Below are 13,412 nucleotides of genomic sequence, written 5' to 3'. Positions count from 1 at the left end.
CTTGCGGCCCCACCCACTGGTAGATCATAGGAAAGTTAGATCAATCAAGTCAATAAAAACAGTCCAAACTATGGCTATCTATCTCATCCCAATAGGACTTGTTGAGAGACAGCAAAATGTTTTCTTCATTTTGGAGATACAGAATTATTGACATTACATTATGAACTTTGTCATGTGATATTATGGCACGAGTATTACTTTTTTACGTTCATAAAGCACAGGATTGTAAGCAAAAGGTTTGGAGGAGCTAACAGATTTAATGGATTTTATTATGGAGCACAAGAACCCCAACTTACATGATTTTGAGCCAGAATGGCACAGATATTATTGAGCCTCATGTGCCCTTCTGCTTCCAATGGCTGACAGTAACTACTTTCAATCTTCCACCCCTCCTCCCCCCCCCCTTCCTCTCCCTCCTGACTTTCAGGTCCACACCAACTGCAAGGCCCACTACCCAGCCAAGTGCCCCCTGGGCCAATGCCGGCTCTCCATCATCCCGCCGACGGCCCTCAACTCCATGTCGTCGGACGGCTACTGGCAGGCCTCCAAGAACGGGTGTGGCAGCCCCCTCCTGGTCTTCGTCAACTCCAAGAGCGGGGACAACCAGGGGGTCAAGTTCCTGCGCCGCTTCAAGCAGCTCCTCAGCCCAGCTCAGGTGTTCGATCTCATGAACGACGGCCCGCATATAGGGTAATGACAATATTGATAACGACGCTAATGGTGCCATTTTTACGCTTCCTCCCCCAAATTGTGCAAAAGCCAGCATGTTTTGGTTCATTCATTTAACTCTCAGGCTCTTAGAAACCTTGTATTAAGGGAGATAAAAATTTAATTTATTATCATTACCATTATTATAATCCTTTCTCTGCATATCCCATCTCCTCATATCTTGCTTACATGATTTTAGAACCTCCCTCAAGGGATTTTGTTGATTGTACTTGGCCTGGGCATACTGCATTAGGTGTAGGGGCATTTGCTAGATTTGTGGGTAAAATCCCTCTATGCAAACTGTCAAATTTTTACCAAACAGATGCTAAAATGTCAGTTTCTAGCCATATCTTCTGTTGGGAGTGCCCACTGGTATATCATGTACTACAGTGCTGTCGGAAGGATATGAATGAAAAGGTCAAACTCCATGGCTAATGGTTACTAGACCTTGGGTGTAGACACCATCCTTCATTATCCTTCATTATCCAGTCTACGGGGCATGGCCATTTCATTTCTCTCATCTTTTTGTTTTCGCCCTCTACAGGCTGAGATTATTCCAAAACTTCGATACATTCCGCATCCTGGTGTGTGGCGGTGATGGCAGCATAGGGTGGGTGCTGTCCGAAATCGACAAGATGGATCTTCACAAGCAGGTAACATCTCCATTTATCTCCTTTCTGATTTTTTTTCCCTCTAAAATTGTTTATTTGTGGGTTTTTTTTCCTTTGTTACATGTATGTAGTGTCCTTGGATTTCTGCCATTGCTGGGGATGCCCAAAACACCTTTTGTACAGTTAATCATAAAACCATAAACAGGTGTTTCTTTTGGAAGATTTCTTCAGTGTGAACGTTGCCTAATTTGTCCTGTAGGCTATGTGCGAAATAGTATATGAGATGGTCTTTCAACAATTGTCACACAGCTAAAACAAAAAACAAATAAAATGGCCTTTAGAGAAAAAACAGAAAGAGTAAAACAATTCCACACACTTTTCCTTGCCTCTTCTTGGAGTTTTTGCATGGCAGAGAGATCTTGTTAAAGTCAACTTGAAGGTGTGTTGGGTATTTGGGGGGAGGGGGAGGGTAGGGGCGGAATCCGACTGAGGGAAATCGTCAGGTCAGAGGATTTGGTGATAACAGGTGATTGAAGACGGTGTGTCGCAGTGTCGCCAGCCCATCCATCAAACCCCACGCCTAAATGGGAAAAAAAAGAGAGAAATATAAAGTAGAGAAAAGGACAGCATGACCAATTTCCCTCCCGAGTTAGGAGAGGATGCCGATGCGTCCCCATCTCCTCTCACTTTTATTGGTCCGTGCTGTGCAGGGGAAAGTGTAGTGACTCTTGCGCCTTCACTAACTCAAAAACTCTCGCATGTGACAGCTCAATTCTTAAGTTGCGTTGACGTTATTGGACGCTTGCACTAGGCACAACTAAAGTGGACAGCGCCACCTAAGATGACATCTTGATGCCAGCGAAGATAATGTCAACATTGAGTTGCCCTTCTAACTTGTCAGTGTGGGAGGGGGACAGAAAAAGTAATTAACGTGTGTGTGTGTGTGTGTGTGTGTGTGTGTGTGTGTGTGTGTGTGTGTGTGTGTGTGTGTGTGTGTGTGTGTCTACATACATTAACTCACAAGAGATGTCAGTGAATGCTTAAAGAATAAATCTACATGACGATTCGCAACTCGAGCCCCTCTTTACCTGACCCTCTCCACCTGGCATGCAACAAAGTTTATTAGAGCTGCCAGCTTCATCAATTTGCCAAGAAATCCCTAAGGATACACTCTCCTGGCCCCCCTGACATTTTGCAGAGAAAAATATCTGTGATGATAATAAAATGAATAAAAAATAGATGAATAAAAATAATGAATTTTTTTATATTGCAAATATGGAAAGGAATATTATTTCATACATATTATTCTTGCAGTGTACAGTAAGTCATCATAAGTTGACGTACATTGTAACCCAATTATGTAATTTTAGACTGGTGTTGATACAAGTAGATGCAAGGTTTTGCAAAAGTTGATACTGAGGAGTGATTAAGGACATTGCATGTATAACTTGCATAGAGGTTTCATTTTTATTCCCCAAAAGAGGGGCCAAAAGAGGTTTTTGGTGTAGGTTTAGGGTGGAGTTGACCACACCTACATTGTATACACCCTGTTTCTTCCTTACAACGCTCCTCATTGCTTCAAACAAAATCCTTTCCAGCTCTTCTGAGTGTCGCACATTTGATAAACAGTGTATGCTAATGTGCAGTACACCGATACCAGTTAGCCGCATTCTAATCTAATGAAATGCTTCATCAGTGGATGTAAAGTAGATTACTAGGCTACCTCCACCGGAAGACGCTCTGGGCTTCTTTTGCCACCTCCGCCCCCCCCCCCCCCCCCCCCCCCCCGAAAGGGATGATGCATTCTAAGATGGCTTTCTCATTAAACTGCGAGAGTGCACCTCACCTCCCGTATGAGCTGGGAGGGGAGGCGTTGAGGGGAGGGGGGTTGCTTTGGTGATTTGGTCAGATCGCGGCCAAGGGAATGATAGCCCTAGGTGATTGGGTTGTACTCCATGCGCTCCAGATATGCCAAGCGGAATCAGAAATGTGTTGATAATGATCAGAGGCCACCAATATGTGATTGTTTTGCCATGTGTAGGGCAGAAAGGGGGTGCAAAATAATACAGGTGTGGTTTATTTAATCAAAGACAATCTGGGCTAATGGTGATAACCGTCACAAACTAAACATTGACTGAGATCTGCAATGAAAACTGGATCATCAAAGCAAATAATCATGATTTCCCAAACCAAATGGCTTAAAATGTTTGCTTTCTATATGTTATGATAAAACATGTACACATTAATGATTGTTTAGAGTGCATCATGAATGCATTGAGAACTTCAAGATTTTTGTCTCATGATGACTGGAATAAATCAAGGGTAGAAAAAAATGAAAATGTAAATTTTGGGAGTAAAATTTTGGGGAGACAGCACCACCATGCTAAAGCACATATCAGTTCTCAACTGTGAAGCCTCAAAGCAGTGAAGCAGTTCCATGCATTGTAAAAATATGTGCTTTTCCATTTATTTAAACCAAATAAGATTGTGATCATTTCTCATGTGGTAGCGAGGTATAGTCTTGGGTAATAAACTGATTGATTTGTCACATGATATGGAGGTTCTCTTTTCAAGTGCAAACTCAATTACAAAATGATTAAATTTTACTGAGAGAAAGATAAAAGTCTTAGACTAATTTGATTGATAAACAGATAGATTGATTGAAGTAAAGAAAATGAGAGCTAGACAGAGAGAAATGCAAATACATAAATGGATAAGATGTGGACTGATGGATAGGCAGATACACATAACGATATAACTATACATGTACAGTGTATAAGCATTTTTGTTCTATTAACTCTTAATGTGCCAGACCCAAAACCCCTAACGTGCCAGACGTTTTTACTCAACGCCAGAAAGTTCGCAAACTTTAGTGGCAATGTAATTTAAAACTGCCATATCTTTGAAACTAATGACTGTTTTGAATTGAGGTCTACACAACATATATCAAGAAACAATTGGTCTTTCGTGCCATGCAGTCAGTTTGGTGTAATATCTATCTCAACCTGAAATATTGCAGAAATAATTGATATCATCAAAAAATTGTTAGAAATTTTTGTGTAGTATGGAAAGGAAGAGTCATTCGTGGTTTTTCTTCAATAGAACGCTCCCTTGACTCTGTGAGAAAGTTTTAGAGCTACATCTCCTCTTTTGAATGATAACAAAATTGTCTTCTAGAGTTGTATAATTACAAAGATATTGGCAGTTCAATTTGTCTTTTCAATTTCTTTTTTTGCCTCGGTAATTAATTCCCCAATCTGAGTCCTTTAGTCCCAGATCTTGTATTTGAAACAATAAAGTAAATCCCGGGTCCTGGAATAGTGTCTTTTGTCCACTTGAGAAGGAAGCACCGACTAATCCTTCTTTTGTCTATGCGGACTGCAGGCGGGTGCACTCTATTGAAATCGGCAGGCCTTTGTTTACAGGTCTACTTTCCGTCTACTATACATGTGCATAGACAAGAACAAAAGCGTGTTCTTCCTTCGTATATCCTAGCATGAGGATGATTAGTGAAGTTCATCAAGACAAAAGGATGAAAGACTTGACCGATGAACGAAAGCTTGACCCACTTTGAGGGACAAAATGAAAGCCGCTCCCGCTGGAGAGCACCCAAGCAGAACAATGCGAGTGGAAATGCATAGACAACACACGCAGATTAAGTAGCATACACACGCGTGGTTTATCAATGAGAATTTAGGTCTATGCACAGCTCGCAGAGGATGCGCTCACTGCAGATTTTCCCGACGCGAAAAAAATACATCTAGCTGCAAAAACATGTATTTACTCAAAATTTTCCTATGTAAGTATACTCATATTTTTAGCGGAAACAATGGCTATGCTAATCAGCTACCAGTACATATTAGTGGCAGTTTCTTGGTGTGACAAATTATGGTACCACACGAACTTAAATGACCAATGTTTTTCACGCTCTTTTTAGTCGCCGATCGGCGACCATGGCACGTCAGGACTAAGGTCGCCGTTCGGCGACCATGGCACGTTAAGAGTTAACGGTGTGTTTTCGTTCAATTGTGGCTCTTTCCAAATGAAGCAATGTGAGAGGAGGTCTTATGTACCTTTTTGCACCAAGAGTGCCACTGGGTGACAGATATGGTGCATTAACAGACTCTATCATTATCATTATTATTATTATTATTATGATGATGATGATGATGATGATGATGATGATGATGATGATGATGATGATGATGATGATCATCATCATCATCATCATCATCATCATCATCATCATCATCATCATTGTTTAATAAAGTTGTAGAGCACAGTTCCACAACAAAGTGCGATTTTGGGGAGGGGATATAACAGTATTTCTCATTTCTCATTTCTCATACTGGTAGGGCATTATCATTATTAGCATTAGTAGTTGTAGTAGTAGTAGTAGTATGTATATATTGATTGAAATGAGATAGACAAAGAAACAGATTAGAATTGGTAAAGGTTTGCAAAGGTCACTCCAAGGTCATATGTGTTGTAACAGCCAAAATTACATCATATACCACATCTCAGCATCAAGAACAGAATCAAAGTTCTTTTGAAGGGAGGGACAGAAAGTAATTAGACAAGAGAACCAGCGGAAGTCACTTACTGCCAGGCAGACAACGGTCTCCCTCCCTGCTGGGAGTGCACTTACCGGTTCGTCTTGCACAATGCGCGCAATTCGATTATTACTAACGTGGAGTTTGCGGTGGTTCGCAGCATGCAAGCAGCCAACCAGCCAGCAAGGGGGGTTGGGGGGAGCCTAATTAGTGCAAGGGAGTCGTCCCTGGCTTTATCATTGTGATTGAATCTAATTAGTTCCCATTTATATTGGCTATTTAGTAGGGGGTAATCAAATAACCGAGTTTCTTCCATATGCGTGGGTGCGCCTGGACGAGGCCAAAAGTTGATTAAGTGTGGAGATGTAGGAACTTTATTGAGAATGTGGAGCAACTGTTGTCTATTAGCTGTCTTGCATTTACTTGTTAGCTCTAAGAGATTAAATCATGATTACGTGGAGGTTTTTGCCATAGTTTGTACTTTGTATTAATGTTTCATTAATCATATTTGCAAAATTATTTTATCTCCATTAGCATGACAAGCTTAGAGTACATATCTATCTTACGCATATTGATGGCATTGATGGTGAAGATCTGAACGTCCATTTCTTGCACTACTATTCAGGAATATATTGCTGTTGTTAGAAGGGAAGTTGTATGGTGGTTCTTCTCTTAAGCTTTGTGAAGTATGTGGGCAGCCCTTTGTTTCCCACACTGCTCTGATAAAATACAACACACTGATGGAGGTATATATAATCATGAACCACTCAAGATTATGCCAAGCATTTCCATTTTTCATATCTAAAAGCATACCATGCGTTGTGAGCTTTTGTGTGAAGGTGTTGACAATGCATGCCATATTTACATATTTCTGTCCATTAGTGATCCAAACTTCCAATGTAGACGTGTCCTTGATGTCTTTTAAGAAAAAGGACAACTAGAAAATCATGATGCACTAGAAAATCATGATGCACACTCAGGCACACTGTAAAACAAGCCAGTTTGCAAAGTCAGCTCATGGGGAGTTATCCCATTGCTATAAAGATGAAAGGATGGAGGTTCCTGTGAAATGTGAACAGGGATATTGGAACAGGGATATTAGAATAGGGAATTTGAATTGGAATGCAAACAGGAATTAGAATTGAAATTGGAATACAAACAGGGATATTGGAATAGGGAATTGAAACATTGGAATAGGAAAAGAATGAAATGATGAGAATGGCCCTGTAGTGCTGGTGTATCATTGTGCTTCCATTTAGCCTTCTGTTCATCCCAAGCCGTGTTTTGAAGTAGAGAATATTGGTTGTCCAATTAGTAGTGAGCCCCCAAAACAGCTGTGACCTCAGCGGTTATGATGCACAGTGGCCTTGGCTACAGCCTTGGTCCTTCCCACTCCAACAGCGGGCAGACATAGCCCTTCAGCCTAAACCTTGAATTAATCAATGCTGCCCTCATTTTGAACCCAATAAGAAATCCTAGTGCTTTTTTCAGCCATACAATAAGGCTCCAACCCCTCCCCCTCAACATCCATACCCCCCCCCCCCCCCCCCACCCTTCCTTGATTCCGGTCCAGTTCCCCCTCCTGTCCGGAAATCCATAAAGAGTTTTTCCTGTTTAACCTCTTCGGGGAGTACTCACTGATTTAAGAAATGCCATTGACATCGCTGCAGACATACAATGTAGATTTACAGTGGCAATGAATAGTTTGCACCTGCTGGGCGCAGACTGAAGGACTGGTCTAAAAATAGGACCTGGCTCTCTACATGAACCATTTGCAATGGGTCTGTGGAATGCAGACTAATTCTCTCAGACACACCAGCAGTGAACTGTCTACTGCACTTACTGAACGTAATTTGTGTCTGGAGCTAGGCTGCGGTATGCAAACTCAATTCCCCAGATGTGCATCTGTAATTGTTAATATCAAGCACAGATGGGAAGTTGGTACTTCCGTCGGCCAAACAACTGTCACTCAGACGGTTTTACAAAATGGGTCTTACAATGCTCCCTATATTCCTTCAGATGTGCGGTCGAGATATAATCATCTTAATCAATCCATCTGTCTAACACAGTGTATCTACAATTGTCTTCATGAGTTTAAATACTCATTGGTATTTTTTTTACATCCAAAAGATGATATTTCATCACATTGATGACATGTACGTTCTGTCTATCATATTGCTTCCTGTCCCTTAACTATGTTACATTCTGTCAATCAGTCAACGTGTTTAAATCGTCTGTTCCTACATTCCCTCGTCCACTTAAAAATCACTCTGAATTCCAGACAGTAATCTTGAGGATCTATCTATCTATCTATCTATCTATCTATCTATCTATCTATCTATCTATCTATCTATCTACCTGTCTGTCTGTCTGTCTGTCTGTCTGTCTGTCTGTCTGTCTATCTATCTATCTATCTATCTATCTATCTATCTATCTATCTATCTATCTATCTATCTATCTATCTATCTATCACTCTTTCTGTATTTCCCAGAAGATGATTTCATCTTTCACATATTGTAAAGATTTCTATCCTCATTATAAGTTTATCCTGTTTGCATAGATGAATTTTTTCCCTCTGCTCCTAGTGTTTTCCCTCATGCTCCTCCTAACGCTGTCTTTTTCCTTTGTATCTTTCAATTCTCTGCCAATTATTTATCTTTCTGTTGGCTAAAGGAAGTGATGTTTTGTACGTCACCATTTCTTATTACCGCATCTTTCTTTCCCTCTAAGCATTCCCTACTGATGCTCATGACAAGAATGCAATGACTTACCACACTCTTTTGCTCTATTTTCACAATCCACACCCTCTCTCATCCTGTCCGCACTGCGTGTTTTTCTATTTTCTGTTCATCTTCCAGTTAACTTGTGAGATATAATCTGTTCTTGTGTTTCTCTCTCTCTGTTTGCAGTGCCGCATCGGTGTTCTTCCACTGGGCACAGGCAATGATCTGGCCCGTGTGCTAGGGTGGGGCACGGCCTGCGATGATGATACTAATCTGCAGATGATCCTGGAGAAGTTAGAGATAGCTAGCACGAAAATGCTGGACAGGTGAGACTAACTCTTTGGAAACGGTCGCCATAGCAACGATGCCTTCAATGGCCAGAGCAGAAAACTTTTTGTAGAATCTTGTTGTTTGATTCCTAAGTGTATGTCTTTTATATGGAAAGCATCAGTCTCTTCGCCAGCAGTGTATGTTATAGTTGTGTATATGTTTCATATTCTTAGTACCATGAAATTTATCAGATCCCCAGAGATGCATGATACTAGCAAGTCCTCATGCAGGACTTTGGGAGGAAAAAAGGAAAGTATGGAAACTGTCTAATTAATGAGGTTGGAAGTCACACAGATGGTCAGAGACAGATATTTTTGTATCATATGGATTTCCTTAAGCTTCACATAGAGACATTGTTAAAGGTACTATTGGAACAGCTATATTTTTCCGAAGTAACCACCATTCTCTCATAGCAACACATTACAGTTACTACTTCGTGCTGTACTTGTCAACCTCTTTCAACCTGAGGCCCACTTTGGTTTCTTCAAATTTCTATTAAGACCCAGTTAGATCACACATCAATCTTTCTTATTTCATTTTTGACCAACGTTGTGGCCCACTGATTGAGAAGGGTATGCTTTGTTGACATTACTTTGTTGAAGACAGTGTTGGTTTCCCATAGATGTGTAATGCAACCCTCTCTCACTCTCTATTGTCATCTATCTATCTATCTATCTTTCTATCTATCTATCTATCTATCTATCTATCTATCTATCTATCTATCTATCTATCTTTCTTTCTTTCTTTCTTTCTTTCTTTGTATCTATCTATCTATCTATCCATCTGCCTGTCTTATTTCTTTCTATCTCTATCTATCTGTCTTTCTACCTCTCTCTCTTTCACTTTGTCTATCTCTTACTATCTCTGTCTCACTGTATACCTGTCTGACTCTCTGTCTGTCTGTCCGTCTTCCCTTTCTTTCTCTCCGTCTTTTTCCTATCGTCCGTCTTCCCATCCAGGTGGAGTATTTGGACCAAGGAGATACCCATTGAGCATTCCGCGGGCCCCTCCAGGGGTACAGGGGAAGGGGACAACAAGCTGGAGAGTGAGCGGGAGGCGGCGGAGGAGGGCGGGATGGAGGGGGAGAGCGAGGGTCACAGGGAGAAGGAGATGATCATGAAGTACGAGGACTCCGTGGCGACGCATCTCGCCAAGATCCTCCACTCAGACGAGAACACGGAGGTCATCTCGTCCGCAAAGTGAGTAGCAGCAGTTTCCCCTCCCACCGCCCTTGCAGCAGAGGGAGTTTTGTGGTGTGATTGTGATGGAATAAGAAACAATGCACTGAGGGGCAAATCAGAGACATATTATTTACATTTGTATCATGTTGTCGGGACTGTCGAGTGTTGTTTCATCATCAAGTAATTTAAACAGATTCTTAAAATAGCATTCATGAGTCATGAGATTTTTCTAGAATACAAGTAGTGGATCAGTATAGATGTTTGCAGTACTGTTCTTCTTGTCATGAAAACTATATTCAATAGTCATTGCTATGATTGTACTCCACCAAAGCTAAATGTGAGGCTTTTTTTCCAATGTGTTTTCGTTCAGTGGTCATGTGAGAGTTGATTGGTCAGTGATTACAGTTTACTTGCAGTTGTACCAGGTAATAGGTATTCATAATTACTGTCATCAAGAGTTATGTACCTTACACTGATCGGCATTTCAATTCTATTTGCACATGCAGTTGTCACTGTTAATGGGTGACAAGTCACTGATCTACACAGTCCCACACATGTAAATTTGTGTTAGCGCCAAATGTCAGTAGGATTTGCAATGTTATGCATTGGTGAGGTTTTTTTTGTACTTGTGTTATAACTTATGTACAGAGTGTTATGGAAGATGGTTAACGATTTGTGGGGAAAAAATGATGGAGAAAATGTATAGTTGAAACAAATGAGACTACATTGAAGGAATTCCAATTATATACACTTTAATTTTTATTATTTTTGTTTATCATTTGTTTGATACACAGGGTGTTGTGTGAGACCGTGAAGGATTTTGTGGAGAAGATTGGTCAGGCCTACGAAGAAGGAGGCTCACACTCGGGAGATGCACAGATTATGAAAGAGAAGGTGAGTTTTCACCCTGTACTTGGCATCATAAGAAATCAAAGTAACAAAACGACTGGTGAGAAGAGATGTAGTTTCTTATTCTTGAACAGAATGATCGTCGCTTGCCCGGCAGAAGGGCCTTAGCAAGTTTACAATGTCAAGCCTTAGGGCCCTTCTGCTTGGCAGGCAGCGTGATGCTTTATCAATCAACTGAGAGTGTTATAGGTCAGAACTGTTGCAATGTTTCAACTCATAAACTATTTATCTGAAAAGTATTTCCTGCCAGCTGTTCATTGAATGAGAAACTTTAGAACAGTGACCTCAAAGGAAAGTCTTGAAGCCATTTTTTTTTCCTAGATCACAGAGTAATATTCATCAGTCCAAAGACAGGTGGAGGTTAGCATAAACATACGATCCTCCGTGAGTAGTCTTTGACGGTTCTGATCTGTCTTTACGGAGGCACATGAAAGTTTGTAGTACCATTGCACCCACCAACCCCTCCACTGAATATTTTGATGTCTTGCCCTGTGCTGAATACATTCTACAGACTGAATTGCCAACAAAGAATGCAGAAAATGTTTTACCATCCCTCCTTCCTGTGAGCGACTTACGTAACCATCCTTGCGGGTTGATATGGAAGTGATATGAACTGCAGGAGATGTTCTTCTTGATGAGCGAAGAACTCTAAGCACTGACTGAGAGCATCCCACTTATGGCAGTGATCTAAACGGTTGAATTATATCTAATTTTTCCCCCAGTAAGTTCAGATGTAAACATAATATAGAATAGGCATGATTTGTAAATCTTTTTGGTGTAATCACCATTACAAATTTTAAGTTTGGGAGAACAACAGGCAAATCACCTTCTCCGTACCCCCTCCTCCACCATTACTTGCATTGTTTAAAGTTTAGATTGTCCATCCATCCATCTATCTATCTCTAGAGCTATTTTACCATAAGTGTGTATATATGTTCTATTTACCATAACTGTGTTTTATCTCCACAGTGTGCACTCTTGAACGAAAAGTTGAACCTCCTGCTCCAGACCTTGAAAGTTGAAGCACAAGCCACGCCCGTGCCCCCTGGCACCATCCTCCCAATCATCACTGCAGCGGCAGCCGCGGCGACCTCCACTGCAGCCACCACCTCCTGCGTCGGTGCCAACGGTAGCAGTGCCGGTGCCGGTGGCCTGCGCCGCCAGCCTTCCCACGGCTCGGAGAAGCACCTGGACGAGTCGCAGGAGAAGGATGAGAAGGAGGTGTCCGAGAGCAAAGAGGGTGTTGCCGACGGCGACACCCTGGAGCAGATGATGGGCCCCTCCACCTCCTCCCGTGTCTTCAAACCCCGGGATGCCCTCATGTCACGGGCCAACAGCCTCAAAAAGGCGGTGCGGCAGATCATTGAACAAACAGAGAAAGGTAAGATGCATGAGCATATTTAGTTATTGAAATCTCTGATAAGTTTATCCTGTAAGTAGATATTTATTACTGCCCAGTGAAGGGACATAATGCTTCAATGAACCTTAGCAAAGGAATATTCATGTATTTACACGTAATTGCAAGGTGTCATTTGCAGTTTGAACATGCTTTTTAGAGTCTTAATGCAATAAATTCTTTGTGTGACATGACAGTGGATATGTCTAGAGAAATGGGGAAATATCATTGAAGAGATGCTATGTCTATTTTTTCTTGCAATAAAATGAACTTGCAGAGGAAGGTGTTGACCTCTATAAAGATACTCATTATTCAAAGCTTCTTATCAGTTTTATGAAAGAGTATGTGATTTGTAATAACCAGACTAAAGGAATGCACCTTTGAAATACGACCACGAGAATTTATTCATTCAGCTACTACAGAACACATATCTTTGTGTATATCCAATAAGAACATGCAGGGATTCAATGAACAGAGATGTCAACTGCGTAGTGCAACGCTGCTTACAAGGTCGGCGTCCCTGGATGAATTACTAGTACACTGCTTTCGTCTGTGTAAGATAAAATATCAGATTCTTAGTTTATGGTACAAAAGATTTGAGTCATTCCGACATACTGCCAAGTTTACCGAGTATGCAAATTGGAGAGCAAATGTATCCAATGCAACTGTGCGGGAAATGGGTTTGCTCAATTCCTTCGTCCCATTCCTGTCTTTGTCGTCTGCAGCCGTCGACGAACAAAACGCACAGACGGAGGAGCAAGAGGCAAAGACTATCCAAGCAATAGCAGCCACCGCGGCGGCGGCCATGACGAGCGCCACGACAGCCACAACTCAAGGTGAGTTGCTGCCACAGAGTCCCTCATTGTCACCAATAAACAGCCACGGCTCTGTTCACCTCCACCTCGCCCCTTCTCCTTTCCTTCTTTCCTTCATCTATCCCTCAATCCATCCCTCCATCCATCCATCTTTCTATCTATCCCTACACTTGAGTTACATATGTT

At 41.5% G+C, this 13,412-nt stretch overlaps 1 protein-coding gene across 1 annotated transcript in view; it reads left to right on the top strand.

The window, feature by feature from the left end:
* Positions 1 to 13,412, top strand: part of LOC139727652 (diacylglycerol kinase delta-like) — a 262,979-nt gene that overhangs the window by 234,260 nt on the left and 15,307 nt on the right. The window contains exons 9-15 of the mRNA XM_071638631.1: positions 428 to 690; positions 1,253 to 1,361; positions 8,782 to 8,921; positions 9,885 to 10,124; positions 10,901 to 11,000; positions 11,985 to 12,396; positions 13,137 to 13,247. Of these exons, the coding sequence (XP_071494732.1) occupies positions 428 to 690; positions 1,253 to 1,361; positions 8,782 to 8,921; positions 9,885 to 10,124; positions 10,901 to 11,000; positions 11,985 to 12,396; positions 13,137 to 13,247 (1,375 nt within the window). The remainder of the gene's footprint in view (positions 1 to 427; positions 691 to 1,252; positions 1,362 to 8,781; positions 8,922 to 9,884; positions 10,125 to 10,900; positions 11,001 to 11,984; positions 12,397 to 13,136; positions 13,248 to 13,412) is intronic.

The sequence above is a fragment of the Diadema antillarum genome, unplaced genomic scaffold (assembly GCF_040938485.1).
Source record: "Diadema antillarum isolate AM-2024a unplaced genomic scaffold, OU_Dant_1.0 seq00000139_RagTag, whole genome shotgun sequence".
In the NCBI taxonomy this organism is placed as follows: Eukaryota; Metazoa; Echinodermata; class Echinoidea; order Diadematoida; family Diadematidae; genus Diadema; species Diadema antillarum.
Note: the sequence above shows the minus strand (reverse complement) of the source record. Positions and strands in the feature narration are given on the sequence as shown.